At 42.5% G+C, this 15,978-nt stretch overlaps 1 protein-coding gene across 1 annotated transcript; it reads left to right on the top strand.

Annotated features, from left to right (window-relative positions):
* Nucleotides 1-10,019: 10,019 nt before the first annotated feature.
* CDKN2AIP (CDKN2A interacting protein) lies at nucleotides 10,020-14,445 on the top strand. Its single transcript, XM_015831811.1, has 3 exons — nucleotides 10,020-10,445; nucleotides 11,747-11,874; nucleotides 12,341-14,445. Exons 1-3 carry the CDS (start codon nucleotides 10,168-10,170, stop codon nucleotides 13,330-13,332), a joined length of 1,398 nt encoding a protein of 465 aa, XP_015687297.1. The 5' UTR covers nucleotides 10,020-10,167; the 3' UTR covers nucleotides 13,333-14,445.
* Nucleotides 14,446-15,978: the final 1,533 nt, after the last annotated feature.

The raw sequence follows: 15,978 nt of genomic DNA, 5'->3' as shown, positions 1-15,978 counted from the left end.
GGAATAACCCATACTTAGGTTTACATATTTCAGCGAATTAAATAAAGCACCTTGAGGCTTAGTGCATTGCCTGTCCCATTTCCCAAAGCTCTGAATACACACATTCAGATGATACACTTTCATTAAAATGCATTCTGAACTAACACAACACCCACTCTTTTCGCAATACTATCCCTACTAGATTGGCACAGACATCTAATATTTAGCATTACAATGATTATTAGGATAAGAGAGGGAATGTAGAAGAGGTTTCCCTGCAAATAGAAAAATTACTGATACTAATATATTTTTTATTATGGTCACAGACCAGCATTACAAATAAAAAGCATTAAAAAAATAAAAAGAAAGAGAAGATAATATATTGCAGTTAGTGGTGGGTTGTCAATGGGCAGTCAAAGTCTGTCTAATTCTGCAGACAGTATTAAAAAATTTAGCTACATTCAAAGAAACTACATCTACTGATCTGATAACAGCAATTGTACATTAAAAAGACCAGTATTTTTTTCAGGGGAGGTCTTATGAAGTGGGTCTGTGAGTCCTTATAGAAGGTACAATATACTAGGTAGGACAGGCGCTTTAGTTTCAATAGCCCCTTTTCCGCAGGGACACAATCTCAGCTCAATTGATACTGATATTAAGCATGTAAGCACTTCAGTTTATATGAATGATATGAACTGATTTTTAAAGGAAAAAGAAAATATCAGGGTTCTTAAGACAAGTCCTATGCAAAATAATTCACATATTGGATTGTTAGTTACAGTATATACTGAAAACGTGGTCTTCCACAAAACTACAGTGCCTAGTGTATGTGAAGCATTGCACATCACCAACCACTTCTGATTATTTAAATACAAAGAATGTCTTCCTAAACTGTAACACATGTTTATCTGCATGATTCTAACTGGCAGGGTTGATAGCCCATATCTTATTTTAATTGCCACATCTTTTGAAGCTGTATTGTACACAGGGGAGAGGAGAATTTAAGACAAACCTTAAGAGCAGGGGTGTCAAACTGACGGCCTGTGGGCCGGTTGCATCATGTGGAGGCTGCACCCACCCCAGCTCCGGCAATGCAAAAAAAGCCACGATATGTCGCAACACATCATGTGACACGGCGAGTTTGACACCCGTGCTTTAGAGCATGGATTAATTTCCTCCTCCCCCATACAAGTGCTCCTACCACCACACAGGCTATATTATTGCAGCTTGTTTTTCTGAAACAAAACAGTTCCATGGAATGGAACAAATTTATTTCTCCTGAAATTAGTTAAAAACAAACAGCTGCGTCTATTTACATTTCCAGAAAGCAGAAATATATAGCACCATGATTAGACAACATTGTTTATTTATGCATGTATTGCACGTGAGCAAGCAAGCAGCCAATATTCCAGAATTTGTATCATAGATCTTTCTCTGTTCATGGTCCCTTAGCCTTGAAAAATTAAAGTAGTATTCTTGTATTTTTGATTGCTTGATTTGTATAGTTTTCCAGATGCAGCACAGGGTATATATAATTACTTACATATTATAAGCCAAATACTCTATAAACATTGTTTCATAGTACTGGTTTGCTTGTCAGGAAGAAGATCCCATACAAGCAGGCAAAGGATGGAAAATAGAAGGAGCTGTTTTGGAAATCCTGGAAGTCAGTTGAGGGAGATGTTGGGGGAAAGCACCCTCAAGATGAAAGATAAAGAGTGGAAATGAAATCCTCCCCATCTGGAGTGAGAGTTTGGGAGGTCTATCCCACCATGACTTTGGAGAGATTCTGGAGGGACAGGTGAAAGGGAAGGTGTTATTTCTAGGTATAAAGTGGTATAGTTGGTGTTATGTCCTGGGCCGGCAGGCGCAGGCTGCAGCAATTGGCCCGGGCAGACCACGGGGATGCCCGGGACAAGAAAGGCTGCTCCCAGCCTTGCGCACGTGCGCAAGGCGGGAAAAGATCCCTTGCAATGATTGGCCAGCAGGGTACTGTGCAGGGGGGGCTATAAAAGGGGGCCGCACCATTTTGCAATCTGTTCTGTTGGTGTTTGCAATAAAGAAGGACTGTGTGACCGTGCTTCGTCTCAATGCCTCTTCTTCGAGAACAGAACATTGGCGATGAAGTGGAATGCCTGCAGGGGAAACGAAGTAAGAAGCCAGGCTGACTCACCACGGGAGGCTTGCAGCTCAGAGGAGGAGCATCAGGCGATTGCAACTCAGCCTGCCAGCACAGAAATGCTGAAGGTGAGCTCAGCGAAGGGGGGCCCTTCTCAACCCCTGCAGCAAGAGGCATGGATGAAGTTCCTGGGCTGCAACGATGGCGAAAATAGGCCAGCTGTCGGAGTTTGACACAGCTCATCCAGAACGCTAGAGCTCGTACGTGGCCCGGGTAGAGAACTACCTCTGGGTGAATCAAATTCGCGAAGATGGCCTCAAAGCTGCCACGTTGCTGTGTGTGTGTGGGCAAGAGACCTTCGATATTGCGGAGAATCTGGTCGCCCCAGCACCACTGGAATCAATTGCCTACACAGACTTGAAGAGGATGCTTCGAGAGCATTTTGAACCCAAGCTCTCAATGATTGCCTGGCGACACACGTTCGAGCAGAGGGACCAGAGGCCTGGTGAATCTGCTGCAGAATTTGTTGCGGCCTTGCGACAACCAGCTAGGCCCTGCGAATTCAAAGACTTGGAAGAGAGACTGAGAGATCGGCTGGTCTGAGGCCTGTGAAGCCGGGAGTTGCAGCAGAAGCTCTTTGCGAAGGAAGGCCTCATGTTCCAAGATGCCCTGAGGGACGTTTCAGCCGAAGAAGCAGCAGGCGGAGCTGTGAAGGCCTTGCGGCTCGCCAAGCCCCCTCAAATTCCAGCCACGGTCCATCAAGAGGTCACTCATGAAGAATCCGAACAGGATCCAGAATTGGAAGTGGACCGGCTGCATCAGGCTCTGGAGAGAAGGCCTCATGGAGGGAAGGCCCAGCCAGCATCATCCCCTCAGTGCGTCGGGTGTAGAGGCCACCATCGCCGCGCAGACTGCCATTTACGTTACCCAGAAGAATTGCCTCAGAAAGGTACCAGGGTCCCCAGCCAGAACAGGGTGGGCTTCTGCGCGTCACGTAGGAGCATTTTTAGAACAGGGGTCCACAGGCCACTTAGGAAAAAGCTTTACATCGACGTGAAGTTGCAAGGGGTCCCCTTGTCGATGGAGCTGGACACAGGGTCCGCTCTATCGATCATCTCCCTAGACATCTTTAACAAGGTCTGCAGCAGAAGTGGCCTACGGGTTAAACTCAGGCCGTCAAACCTCATCCTCACAGATTTCCAAAATTCCAGAGTCAATGTGAGGGAGGAGGCCATGCTCAAGGTACAGCATAGGAATTTTGAGGGGCTACTAGATGTAGTTGTGGTTGGGGGAGACCACACGAGTCTGATTGGACTCGATTGGTTTGAGGCCCTTGGGATTTAGGTGACTGGAATAAACAGAGTGCAAACAACAGGCCTGACTGGGGTCTGCAAGGAGTTTGCAGATGTGTTTAGTCCAGAACTTGGGTCCTACAAAGGCCCTCCTATTTCTCTGAGACTAGACCCAGCTATAGCCCCCATTAGAATCAAGCCACGCAAGGTGCCCTTTGCCCTAAGGGGGTAAAATAGATGCAGAGCTGGATACACTGATTCAGCAGGGTATCTTAGAGCCTATGGACAGCAGTCCATGGGAAACCCCCATAGTTACCCCACTGAAGGCCAATGGTGAAGTCCGAATCTGTGCAGACTACAAGTGCACACTTAACAAAGCGCTGCAGCAGCATTCATACCTGGTACCTGTGGTCAGTCACATTCTAGCCTCCCTCAAAGGGGGCCAGATCTTTGCTAAGCTTGACCTGGCTCAGGCCTATCAACAATTGCCAGTTGATGAGGCAACGGCCGAGGCCCAAACTATAGTGACTCATAGGGGGGCATTCAAGGTAAAAAGATTGCAATTTGGAGTAAATGTGGCCCCTGGCATTTTCCAAAGTGTAATGGAGCGAACGCTTCGAAATATCCCTGACGTTTGCCTGTACTTTGACGTCCTCATCGCTGGGGACTCAACTGACAATTTAGCCGAAAAGCTGAGAGCCGTTTTGCTACGTTTCCGCCAAGCGGGGCTGAAGCTTAAGCAAGACAAGTGTAAGATCGGGGTTAGCTCCACTGAGTTTCTAGGATTCCGCATTGATGCTCAGGGCATCCACCCTGCTGAATCCAAGCTGCAAGCAATTCAGCAGGCCCCAAGTCCCAAATCCAAGGGCGAACGTCAGGCCTTTCTGGGACTGTTAAATCTCTACCATGCATTCCTTCCCCACAAAGCTGCAGTGGCTGAGCCGTTACACCGGCTCTTGGACAAACAGGCCCCTTGGCAGTGGACACAAGAACATGAAAAGAGTTTCAAAGAGGTCAAGGCACACTTCAAATGCAGTCCTAGCACATTTTAATGAGAAATTGCCGGTGTGCATCGCCTGTGATGCTTCCCCTTATGGGATTGGGACTGTGTTAAGCCACTTGAAGGCTGATGGGACGCAAGTCCCAATACATACTACTCTAGAACCCTATCATCAGCTGAACGCAATTATGCACAGATAGATAGGGAAGCCTTAGCCATAGTGGCTGGCATAAAGAAGTTCCATGACTTTGTATACGGCCGCCATTTCACGGTCTTTACAGACCATAAGCCACTGCTGGGGTTGTTCACAACGAACAAACAAACCCCACACATAATATCCCCACGAATGCTGAGGTGGTCCATCTTCCTGTTTGCATATGACCATACACTGGTTCACAAGCCAGGCAAAGACATGGGCCACGCAGATGGCCTCAGCAGGTTGCCATTACAACAGGTAGAGGCAGATCCGGCACCTGCCAACCGCATCCTGTCCATTCAGGACTTGCCCGAATCTCCCCTCAATACTAGGGATGTGGCTGCAGAAACAGCCACCGATCACACGCTTACATGCGTGCTGACATGGGTGTTGTCTGGGTAGTCTGACACATGTCCAGGCTCAGAATTCCAGAGCTTCTGGCAGAGGAAGCATGAGTTTTCCACCTTCAAGGGGTGTATCCTATGGGGTAGCCGGGTGGTAATCCCAACCTCGTTGAGGACTAGAGTCCTGCAGTCTCTGCATGAGGGACATCCGGGAATAGTCCGGATGAAGGCGTTAGCGCGCAGCCATCTTTGGTGGCCTGGACTCGATAAAGACATCGTGGCCCAGGTCCACGGGTGCACTGTTTGTCAACAGTCAAGGCCTGAGATGCCCCAGGCCCCAGTTCATAAGTGGGAGGAGACTCATACCCCTTGGTCGAGGGTCCATATCGACTATGCTGGCCCCTTTCAGGGGCAATTCTTCTTACTCCTCGTGGACAGCCATTCCAAGTGGCTAGAGGTCATGCCTGTCTCCTCCACTACTACTGCTAGGACCATCCAGGTGCTGAGAGGGATCTTCACATGGACTTCCAGATGTCATTGTCTCTGACAACGGGCCCCAATTCACCTCGTTTGAGTTTAAGGCTTTCCTCCAGGCCAACATGATCCGGCATGCCACATCTGCACCGTTCCATCCAGCTTCCAACAGTCAGACTGAACGGATGGTGCACACAACCAAGGATGCCTTCAAGAGGATCACTCACAGAAACTGACATCACAGGTTGGCGGACTTTCTTCTTTGCCACCGCACCACACCATGCACAGCTACTGGGAAGAGCCCAGCAGAACTCAGCTGAGGTCGCCGCCTCATCACTAAACTGGACAGGTTGTACCCAGACCGGGTGTCTTCACAGGTGTCACAGCCGCGGGCACCTAGGAGACTACAGGTGGGCAATCCGGTCTGGGCAAGGAACTATGGACCTGGACATCTCTGGGTCACAGCAGTGGTATGCAAGGTCTCTGGGCCGCTGTCATACGAAGTGGCCTTGGACGATGGTCGCGTGATCCGACGTCACATTGACCAACTGCGCTGGATGCTTCCCAGCAACTCTTCCACTCCTGGCTCTGCTCTTGGGGGGGTGAGGATAACAATTACGATTGTGGACCACGGTCTCTCTGACATCCCCAGGCTTCAGCTATTGCTCCAAACAGGGAGTCCGCAGAAAGGGGGTTTGCCATGGAGGCGGCTCCTGACTCTGGCACCTCCGGCACATACACGGGGGCCATGGGTTATTGGGGCACATCGGCCACTCAGGCCACTCCAGCTGCTGGTCTTGGGCTCAAGGGACAGTGCTCCCAAGAGGGGTCCATTGTGGACTTGGGGAATTCCACCCCCCCAAGGAACTCTGGCTTGGATTTAATGGATCCAGCCAGTCAGCAGCTGGGTGGGTCACCTTGGTCATGGCGGCAACAAAGTCCTGGTTTGCCTAGCCTGGCAGGCGAGCTGGCAGGCCAGGCACACACACCGGCCATGAGAAGATCAGGGCGGGCCAGAGATCCTCCCAAATACTTACAAGACTATGTACGGTCCTTGTCAGTTCATGGGCAGGCCTAGTAGTCTGGGTTAAGTAAAGGTAGCTCAAGAGGAGTGGGGAGTATGGCTGTAGCAAGATTGTAGTGTTGTGTATATATATGCAACGTAAGCAATGCAATGGAGTGTTGGAGTATTTAAAATAATCAGTGTGCCTTATTATTTTATCCAAGGGCGGAGGGGTGTTATGTCCTGGGCCGGCAGGCACAGGCTGCAGCGATTGGCCCGGGCAGACCACGGGGATGCCCGGGACAAGAAAGGCTGCTCCCAGACTTGCGTGCGTGCACAAGGTGGGAAAAGATCCCTTGCAATGATTGGCCAGCAGGGTACTGTGCAGGGGGGCTATAAAAGGGGGCCACACCATTTTGCAATCTGTTCTGTTGGTGTTTGCAATAAAGAAGGACTGTGTGAATGTGACCGTGCTTCGTCTCAATGCCTCTTCTTCGAGAACAGAACAGTTGGATATATGAGGTGTTGCTGAGCAGCAGCTCCAAGAAGAATGGATGTTTTGGATTGAATGGACACTTGGGAATTGGAGGTAGTGGGATGAAACAGACATCTGCATAGCTTGCCTTGAAGAAGTGAGGAAATAAAAAGGAAGTTAAAAAGTTTAAGATAGCTGAAAGATATGGTAGGAGACAAGAATATAAGGCTGTCTTGTAAAGGGGAAATTGGAAAGTTGAGGTCAAGCCCCACATCTAGCCCCTGACATTATCTCAGGACTAGGTCAAACCATAGACTCTACTTTGTGCTACTGAATAGTAAGTCTGCTGCTCTTATTGCATCTGTAAATAGCCACCCTGCAGCATTTTATTTGGGTTACATTAGGGAATGCCAAGCTAGAAGATTAGCTTATGAGCAATTGTGACTTTTGTCACTGGGAGTCAGGCAGCATATAAATTTAACAATATCATGACTTCATGTTTGGACTACTGCAACATGCTCTACATGGAACTACCACTTAAAAGTATTTGAAGTTTTAGTTGATGCAAATTGCAGTGGCATGGGCAGTTAAAGGTGCTAATTGTTTGGCACATGTGCCATTACTGCTCCATGAACTTCATTGGCTACCAGTTTGCTGCCAGATGTAATTCAATGTGCTCATAATTACCTTTAAAACCAGGTTACTTAAAGCCAGGTCCATCTCTTCTCAATTTCTACTCATCCTGTCTGATCAGGCAGGAGAGGCATTCTGTGGGTACCATCAACCAGGGGGTATCAGCTGACAGGCTCTGTAGAAGAGCCTTTCCTACCATGGGGATGCATCACTTGGAGCATCCTCTTCCTGAGATTGGCCTTTTGTAAGGCTTTGAAGACTGTTCTGTGCCAGAGTCTGTTTCTTGGCTATGTCAAGGGGTTTTTTTATAATTGTTTGGCTCTGTATGCTTCATTTTAATTGTGCATATTTTATTTGTTTGAATGTTGTGAGCCACCCAGAGTCATGTATTTGAAATGGGTGGCTATATAAATAAAATAAAATAAAATAAAATAAATTTAAGTTTGCAAAGCATCTGGAACTTAAAATCATTTGCATCTGTTCAGAATTGGTGGCTGGTCAGGTAAGTCTAGCTGAGATGATAGAAGAAACATCTTTTCCAGTGATTTGGGACTGATTTAAGCCTGTCAATCCGGAAAAAAATGAACAATATTCTCTGCATGATGTGATCTATTGATTACACCATTGTTGTCCTTAGTTGGGGAAAGCCTAAAGAGATGTCAGTGGCAAGGTACAAGCAGTGATTAATGCATCTTTAGGGAAGAAGGAGGTGGTGGATCCACTTCCAATTTATGAAGTCAGCCCTTGATATAGTTATTTTGAATACTTAACTGGTTTCAAACAAACCTAGGCTTAATGCCAGCAAGATATTATGACTAACTGATTCATCTATAATTCTAAATGAAATTATGTTCTTGAACTCAGAGGTCTCTAGAACAGCAAGTGGCCATGGCAAAGAAGGCTTTTGCACAACTTTTGTCAGGTATAACCATTTCTGAATCAGGAGACACTGCTGGATTGCCACATTGTCATTTTAGGTTTGGATTACTGCAATTCATTTTACATGGAACCCTTCCTATATAGAATACGGTGGCCCAAATAGTTATGGGTTTGCCTTGCCTTGTGACACCTTTACTGGAGAAGCTGCACTAGCTGCTGATTAACCAAGTTGTAATTTAAGGTGCTATTCTTTTAAAGCTCTATTTGCTCATAATCTGACTATCCCCAAGTGCACTTGCTCCAAGTGGAATGCCTACCTGGTGAGATCAGAAAGATAATTGTTTCCACTGTTAAACAAGATTATCAACACAAATCCAAATACTGAATTTTCTGATAGCCCTCCTTCTCTGTATAGTCTTTTCCTCAATTTAAGGACCGCCTGGTCACTACAATGTTTCTATTAGCATTGAAAATCTGGCTCTGTCAGGAAAGGGTTGACATAAATTGGAAGGTTGAATTATGAGCAGATTCAACAGACTACTGGAGCTGAAGCTTTATTGTTTGAATTATTTTAATCTATTACTGAATGCAGAAGCATAAATTGCTCAGAATCTTCTGAATGGACCGGCATAGAAGCTTGATATATATATTTTTTTAATATGTCAGAAACGCTTGAGTTATAAATAAGAGTATCTTGGAAATAAAACCATTGTGTTGTAGCCTGAATGGGAAAGTTGGAAAGGTATATTTAGACTACCAACTGCATTTCCTGCTGAGTGCAGAATTAATATTAAAGGATCTCTGTCAGCTGTCTTCCGAGCCTCTTGTTGTTAGTTGCAAAGTCGTGTCCGATCCACCGCGACCCGAAGGACAACGTTCCTCCAGGCCTTCCTGTCCTCTACCATCTTCTGGAGCCTCTAGAGCAGGGGTAGTCAACCTTGGCTCTTTTATGACTCGTGGACTTCAACTCCCAGAATTCCTGAGTCAGCTATGCTGACTCAGGAATTCTGGGAGTTGAAGTCCACGAGTCATAAAAGAGCCAAGGTTGACTACCCCTGCTCTAGAGTATATTCTGAGAGTCAACTATTTTCATAGTTTCCCTTCCCCTGATCATCCTTGTTATCTTTCGCTACTCCTATTTAAGTATCTTAAAATCTTTCTTAAAGTTGCCTATAACTTTAGATTCTCTTCGCTCAAGTCTGCAAAGAGAAAAAAAAACCCATTCTTGGTTGGATTGCTCCAGTAAAACCCCATTCCTACCACCAAGAAAACGCGGGACTCAAAAGACACCTTAAGAAAACCTTTTAATTAACAGACTTTCAGCAAAAAAGCACTAAAAGGGAACCCAGACGAGTTGTGGACACCAGAGGCTTTTGATCATTTACTTTACTCTCCCGCCTTACAGGTCAAGAGATCCAGAGCCAATCCGGAGAGGAATCTGGCAAAAGAAGCCTCTTTCTTCTCTCCGTCCCTCGGAAAGAACACCGAGTCGGGAGGAACGATGGGAAGGAAGGGCAGAAAGTTTCATAAACAGGAAGCGGCGGGTCGCGCGGAAACGAAGTCATAAATAGGCAGCCGGATCTTGGCTATGATAATTCGGCAGCTTCTGATTTGATCACCTCCGGGGGGGTGGGGGCGATGTTGAGCGGTTTTTGCGCTAGAGCCGGTTTAAACGGGAAGCCAGTTCCTATAACGTAGGCCGGAACTAAATACTCCTGTGTCGGAGAGCGAGCTGCAAGCTGCCGGTTGTTAAGTGCCACTTCCCTGCGGCCCATGGCCGAAGAGGAAGCCGCCCCGGTAGCGGGGCCCGCCGCGGCGTCTAGCCAAGGGAACGAGAAAACGGGAGAAACGGGCGATACCGGCGTTGATTGGGTAGAAAAGTTGCGCGACGAGTGTGAGCCCGAGCAGCACTGGCAATACCGGCGGGAGTTCTTGATTCGCAATGCGGAGGGTCTGTCCGTAAGCGGAAAGGACGACGCCGACCACGCGGAGCTCCGTCGCCTGGTCTCTTTCTCCAGGGTGTGGGCCAACCACGTCTTCCTGGGTTGTCGGTAAGTTGGTGGCAGTAATCTTTTTGGTGAAGAATTACAAATTTAAGTAACGTGCTTTCAAGAAACGGTGCATTTTAGTATAGTAAAAGTAGCGGGAGAAGAAGATTCTGATGTTGGGATTTTTTCTATTTTTTTAAATTCCATCTTCAATATTTTTATAAATAACTCAAGCCGGTAAACATACCAAATACTCCTCCCTCCTATTTTTGCCACAAGAAGCCTATAAGGTTTGGCTGAGAGAGAGAGTGGCCCAAGGTCACCCAGCCAGCTTTCACGGATAAGACGGGACTAGAGCTCAATCTCCTAATTTCTAGCCTGGTGCCTTAGCCAATAGAACTGGCTCTCTGTTTTAAATGTAGTTGTCTTTTCTAGCTAGCTGATACAAATGCTTCAACAGCTATCTTATTTGCAGAGAAAATGGTACCATATGAGATTTGTTCTTGGGGAGGAGGAGGCTTGGAAGATTGCTTTGAAGTCTCCCACATTTGAAAATTTGCAAGATGGTCATCTTTTATTCTACTTTGTCTTACAAAAGCCACAGTGGCAAATGTGGAAATCCTTAAGTGGTTTTTTGTGTATCTGCATCTAGTTATTGCAGCTGCTATTATGATAAAGTATAATGTCTTTATTTGGTATGACTGACCTCTGTTTTAGGGCAGAATATAATGGTTCTAATACATTGTAATTCTTGGCTAATCTTCCCAAATAAATTTCCTGTTTACTATTTTTCTTCCATGCCCAGATTTAGAGGATTGAAGGGAAAGTATTGCTGTAATACTTATGGGGCACTTACAATTAAACTATCCCCATTGACTTGAGGATTGCATTTTTCTTTTCACTGAAATGCTTGATTCTTGCTTTCAGTCTGTTGGTGTTACTTTTGATAAGTCATCCTAAATGTTTTCTGTTCACATAATATAAACCTTTACATGTAGCATAATAGTTGAATCAACATTCAGTGAGTAGAAATCCTTGTAGTAACTTGTCTAATGCCTCCATTGTAATCTCTTGGGATGAACCTAATAAGTTTTATTAGCCCAAGTACATATACTTGATATTTGTTTTTGTTTTTTTAAAAAAAATCAAGGCTTTGAGCTTTTCTTTATTGTAGTTTATATTACAATTTAACAATTGTACATCACCTTGACATTCTAAACAGAATAATGCTTTAAACAGCTTAACTAAATAGTTTAACATGCAGCAACCCAATGCTTGTGTTTTAGAAGCCTTTGATGCTTTAAATGTCATGAATACAGAATCCATTTTCCTCAAAGTGCTAATTTCTATCTTTTCCTGCTTAGATATTCTCCGCAAGTGATGGAAAAGGTGATGGACATGGCTGTAGGCATCACAGTGATCAATGCTCCAACCCACACTCTGAGAGATGAACTGGTTGCCAAGGTGAAACGAGGCATATCCAGTAGCAATGGTTAGCAGATCATAGCTGGCAAATACACATAGGAATATATATTTAACCAAATACATGTTAGCTTATTTGTTAAAATTGTTAATACTTAGAAATAATTTAATTACTGCTTTGATAATTCTTAAATTTTTTAAAGTTTGTACGGTGATTTTTTAAGTTGATGGTGTTAACTAGCACTAAATAGTTACAATTCATAATTCAATTTGCCTTTTTACATACCCCCAAAAGAACCCAAAATGAAAAAGCTCCATTTTTTTATCCAAATTATAAATTCATGGGAGAGGTTATTTTTCTTTTGTATTAACTATAAACTTTTTGCAAAATCCAATTATTTCATTAGAGGTATGGTTAGACTTTAAGGTAAAAGTAAGTAGATTCTTTGTCTCTAGTTCTCTTGGTAGTGTTTTATGGAAATAAGGTTACTTGTATTTACTCAGAATTACATACATAATTTGTTTATGCTTTCCAGAAGGTCCTTGCAAGAAGCAGGCTGTTGGTGCTGACAAACCATTTGAAGTTAATAATGAAAAGTCTACAAAGGCAGAGTTGAGGGTGGAAACAGATAAGGAATCTTTAAAGAATCTAGAAAAAGATATATCAAAACCCCCAGAGAACTCTCAGTCTTTGCCTACAGCAGCTTCAGCCTTGACCCAAAAGGTAGAGCCTACAACAGCTTCAACCATATCTCAGAAGACAAAATCTGCTTCAGCTTCAAAATTGACTCCCAATGTTGTGCCTGCAGCAGCTTCAGCTGTGACCCAGAAGATAGCTCCTGCAGTATCTTTAACTGGAGGAAGAATAGAAAGCAAAGCTGCTAATTATGAATCTACACCAGCTATTAAGCACAAATCTGAAAATGTCTTACCAGCTGAAAAGAAAGTTGGCTTGGAAAGTACTACAGTATTAGCTTCAAAAAGTAGTTCACAGACAAGCGTAGCCCCTATTAAAGTGCCCTGCAAATTGTTGACAAATGAAGATGCAAAAGAAAGGCAACCATTTTTCAATAGACTCTACAAAGCTGTTGCTTGGAAATTAGTTGCTGTTGGAGGATTTAGTCCAAGTGTCAACCACGTAGAACTCTTAAACTCATCCATTCAGTCTGTAAAGGCAACATTAGATGTCGAATTTATTCCACTGAAAGAGCTCGCAGATTTACCTCAAAATAAAAGCTCTCAGGAAAATATAGTTTGTGAACTGAGATGCAAATCTGTATATTTGGGCACTGGCTGTGGGAAAAGTAAGGAAAATGCCAAAGCAGTTGCTTCAAGGGAAGCACTGAAACTATTTCTCAAGAAGAAAGTTATTGTGAAATTATGTAAAAGGAAATACAAAGGAAGAGAAATTGAAGATTTGGTGCTTCTTGATGAAGAATCGAAACCATTAAATTTACCTCCTGCTCTACGAAATCCTCAAGAAATACTGCATAACAGTGAACCTGTTACAGCCTATACTAGCAAATGATGTTTTATCACAATTAACTGAGTTATCTTTGTACAGTAAAGGAGAGTCCCAGATATTTTTTATTTCTTGGTTCTGTTTTGCAGAATAAATACCATTATTGTTGTTTTCAATTAGTAGTAAATGTAAATAATTCTTTAAAGATGTAAAGTGTGCAGAGATATGCCTTAAAATTTAGCACACTAGTGTGCTCTTTTATTTGCTAAATAGACTACTGAACTCTTATATTTTTTAATCAAGGTACAGTTTGCTGGTCAATGCAGTCTCATTTTGTAACTCCTACAATTTGGTAACAGTAATCCTCATTTTTGAACCCTGATTCTTTATAAACCATTAATAAAACACAAACAACAACCATTGTACCTAGATGGTAAAATGTTATTTAAAAATGGAAATATTTAATCACCTGCTTCATGTGTTGGTCATACTGTTCACATGCCTGTTTAAAAAGCAAAGTATTGATTTGGATTGTTTTAATTAAGTAGTGGTATTTAAATTTTAATTCAAAGAAGTATATGCTGGTCCTTTTTTAATATCAAACTTACAAATTGTCATTAAATCTTCAATTTTCTTACTTTACTAAAGTTTCTCAAAGCAGATTTAATATCCAAATTTGTGAAAAATCTCACATTCACTTTTTCAAATAAATATAGCTTTCTATACTAAGCATATTTTTATGTCTAATAATTTTGGGGAAAACTCTTGTGTTTTATGTAATGTACTGTTTTGAGCACTTTTAATGATCACAATGCTTTTTTATAACTGATATTTGCTTTTAAAAACTTAAATCTTGTGCTGTAAATTAACAAGTTCTGCAACAAATAGGTGCTAGTTTTATTAAAACATCTGCATTGCATTCTAATGTTATGTCTGTATTTTCAAATATGTTTTCTAGGTTTTAACAGATAAAACTTGTTGCACTAATTTACTGTGTAAGAGTGAAAACTGCAGTCTGGCATTAGTGCTTTTTTTTAAAGCAGAGCTCTATAGTGTGTTCTCTCTGTAATGTTGACTTATACCAGAGTCATTATATTTCAGGCATATCTCCATAAATTAAAATCAAATACCACTTTCATTGTGTAACAGCTACTGAGAAATAAAGCAATCTTACCAGGCTGTGATTCAGTAATTCACAAGCATTTATCAGAGCTTATTATTTGTTTCCTGGTCCAGTTAGAAGCTGTTGATATAATTTGACATGTTTTAAAAATAGTTAGCACTAAGAGAATTGGTTTTAGGAATGTATTTTTGCAATGGCTGGGGATCCTCTGTATGACCTGTGCTATCATTCTTCTAATTCAGTTTAAAGTTTAATACTTTAAATATTAAAATTATGAATCAAATCATGGCTTCTCTTGAGTTTTAGTCATTGATTTGCTGATTTTCAGAGATTTGATTTAAGAGACTGTTTCTCAGTGGCTACTTTCGGATTTGTGGACCAATTCCCAAAAGTGTTAGCAAAGGCTAGGCTGGCAGAGGATTCTGGGGTTTGAAATTCACAAATCTAGAAGTTGCCACAGTTTGGAAATTATTGTTTAAATTCAATATATTTTTAAAGCACTCTTTTTGCAAGTGTATTCTATTTGGTTTTAATGAATTTATTTTGGGAGGGTCTGAATGATCCATGAATATCTTTTGACAAGAACAAATAAGACTTTTATCAGTAGTTTCCCCTAACATTGAGATTTTTCTTAAAGCAATCTAAGGAATAGTTAGCCATTAATGATTTGAACATCAGGGCCAGAATATAAATGTTGACAAAAATAGTATATTATCATTTCATGTTTTACTACTTGAAACACAAGTAGAAATTACAGCAAAGTATTGCTTGAACTGCTAAAATAATGCAGTTCATCTGACCTCTAGAAATAAATTGGCTTTGTCCCTACATGTACAGTATGCCCTGTGCCCTTGGAAACCTTTCCAGAGAATTTGGGGGAGAGGGGTCAGAAGTAGTAAAAATGAGAGGAAGATGGTAGCTACTAGCGAAAGAAAGGACTGAAATAGAAGAGATCAATGTGATTTTTTAAAAAGTTGCATCCAGTGTAAATTACCTTAAATAAAGGCATTTGCTATTGTTAGGCTTCTGTTCAGATTTAAACAAATGTCTAAGAAAATGTAATATTTACGTATTCATCATAAGCCAGATAGAGATACTATTTGCTCTGAATTAGTGATATTTTGTGGTATTTTTTCTGCTAAAAGACTTATCAATCTAACCTGTGTTTGATTAAGAGTGGGGATGCTCTCAGTCAGGGAAACCTAGTATATCACTTCGGACCAGTGCCTATCTCTCTGTTCAAGCTAACTCACTTGATGTTGAAAAACATTGGAGAATGGTATGCTATAAATACTGCCTTCAGTGCCTGAATGAAGTGCTTATGTGGGTTATTACCCTGAAATCAGATATAATATTAAATCAGAGTAGAAAAAAAGAAAAATAGTGCCTTTAGTTAAAAGCACTTTAGCGTGTGCCTACATTTTGCTACAAATGTACATTTTTTCTTTTTTGTTTAATGGTATATTGTTACATTTTCTATATGAAAATGGATTGTTAATGAATACAAATGGAACTGGTAATTTTTAATGAAATGTTTCCTTGTGTTAAGAGGTTTTGTGACAGGTATGCTAGCTGAAAACTCATGAGCT

The sequence above is a fragment of the Protobothrops mucrosquamatus genome, unplaced genomic scaffold, assembly GCF_001527695.2.
Source record: "Protobothrops mucrosquamatus isolate PMUCROS unplaced genomic scaffold, P.Mucros_1.0 scaffold_280, whole genome shotgun sequence".
NCBI classification, from domain to species: Eukaryota; Metazoa; Chordata; class Lepidosauria; order Squamata; family Viperidae; genus Protobothrops; species Protobothrops mucrosquamatus.
Note: the sequence above shows the minus strand (reverse complement) of the source record. Positions and strands in the feature narration are given on the sequence as shown.

Excerpts from the sequence above, each read along its gene's own strand:
- CDKN2AIP (XM_015831811.1), top strand. The coding sequence starts at position 10,168 with ATGGCCGAAGAGGAAGCCGCCCCGGTAGCGGGGCCCGCCGCGGCGTCT. Across the intron at positions 10,446-11,746 it reads CACGTCTTCCTGGGTTGTCG|ATATTCTCCGCAAGTGATGG; the intron begins GTAAGTTGGTGG and ends TTTCCTGCTTAG. Across the intron at positions 11,875-12,340 it reads AGGCATATCCAGTAGCAATG|AAGGTCCTTGCAAGAAGCAG; the intron begins GTTAGCAGATCA and ends TATGCTTTCCAG.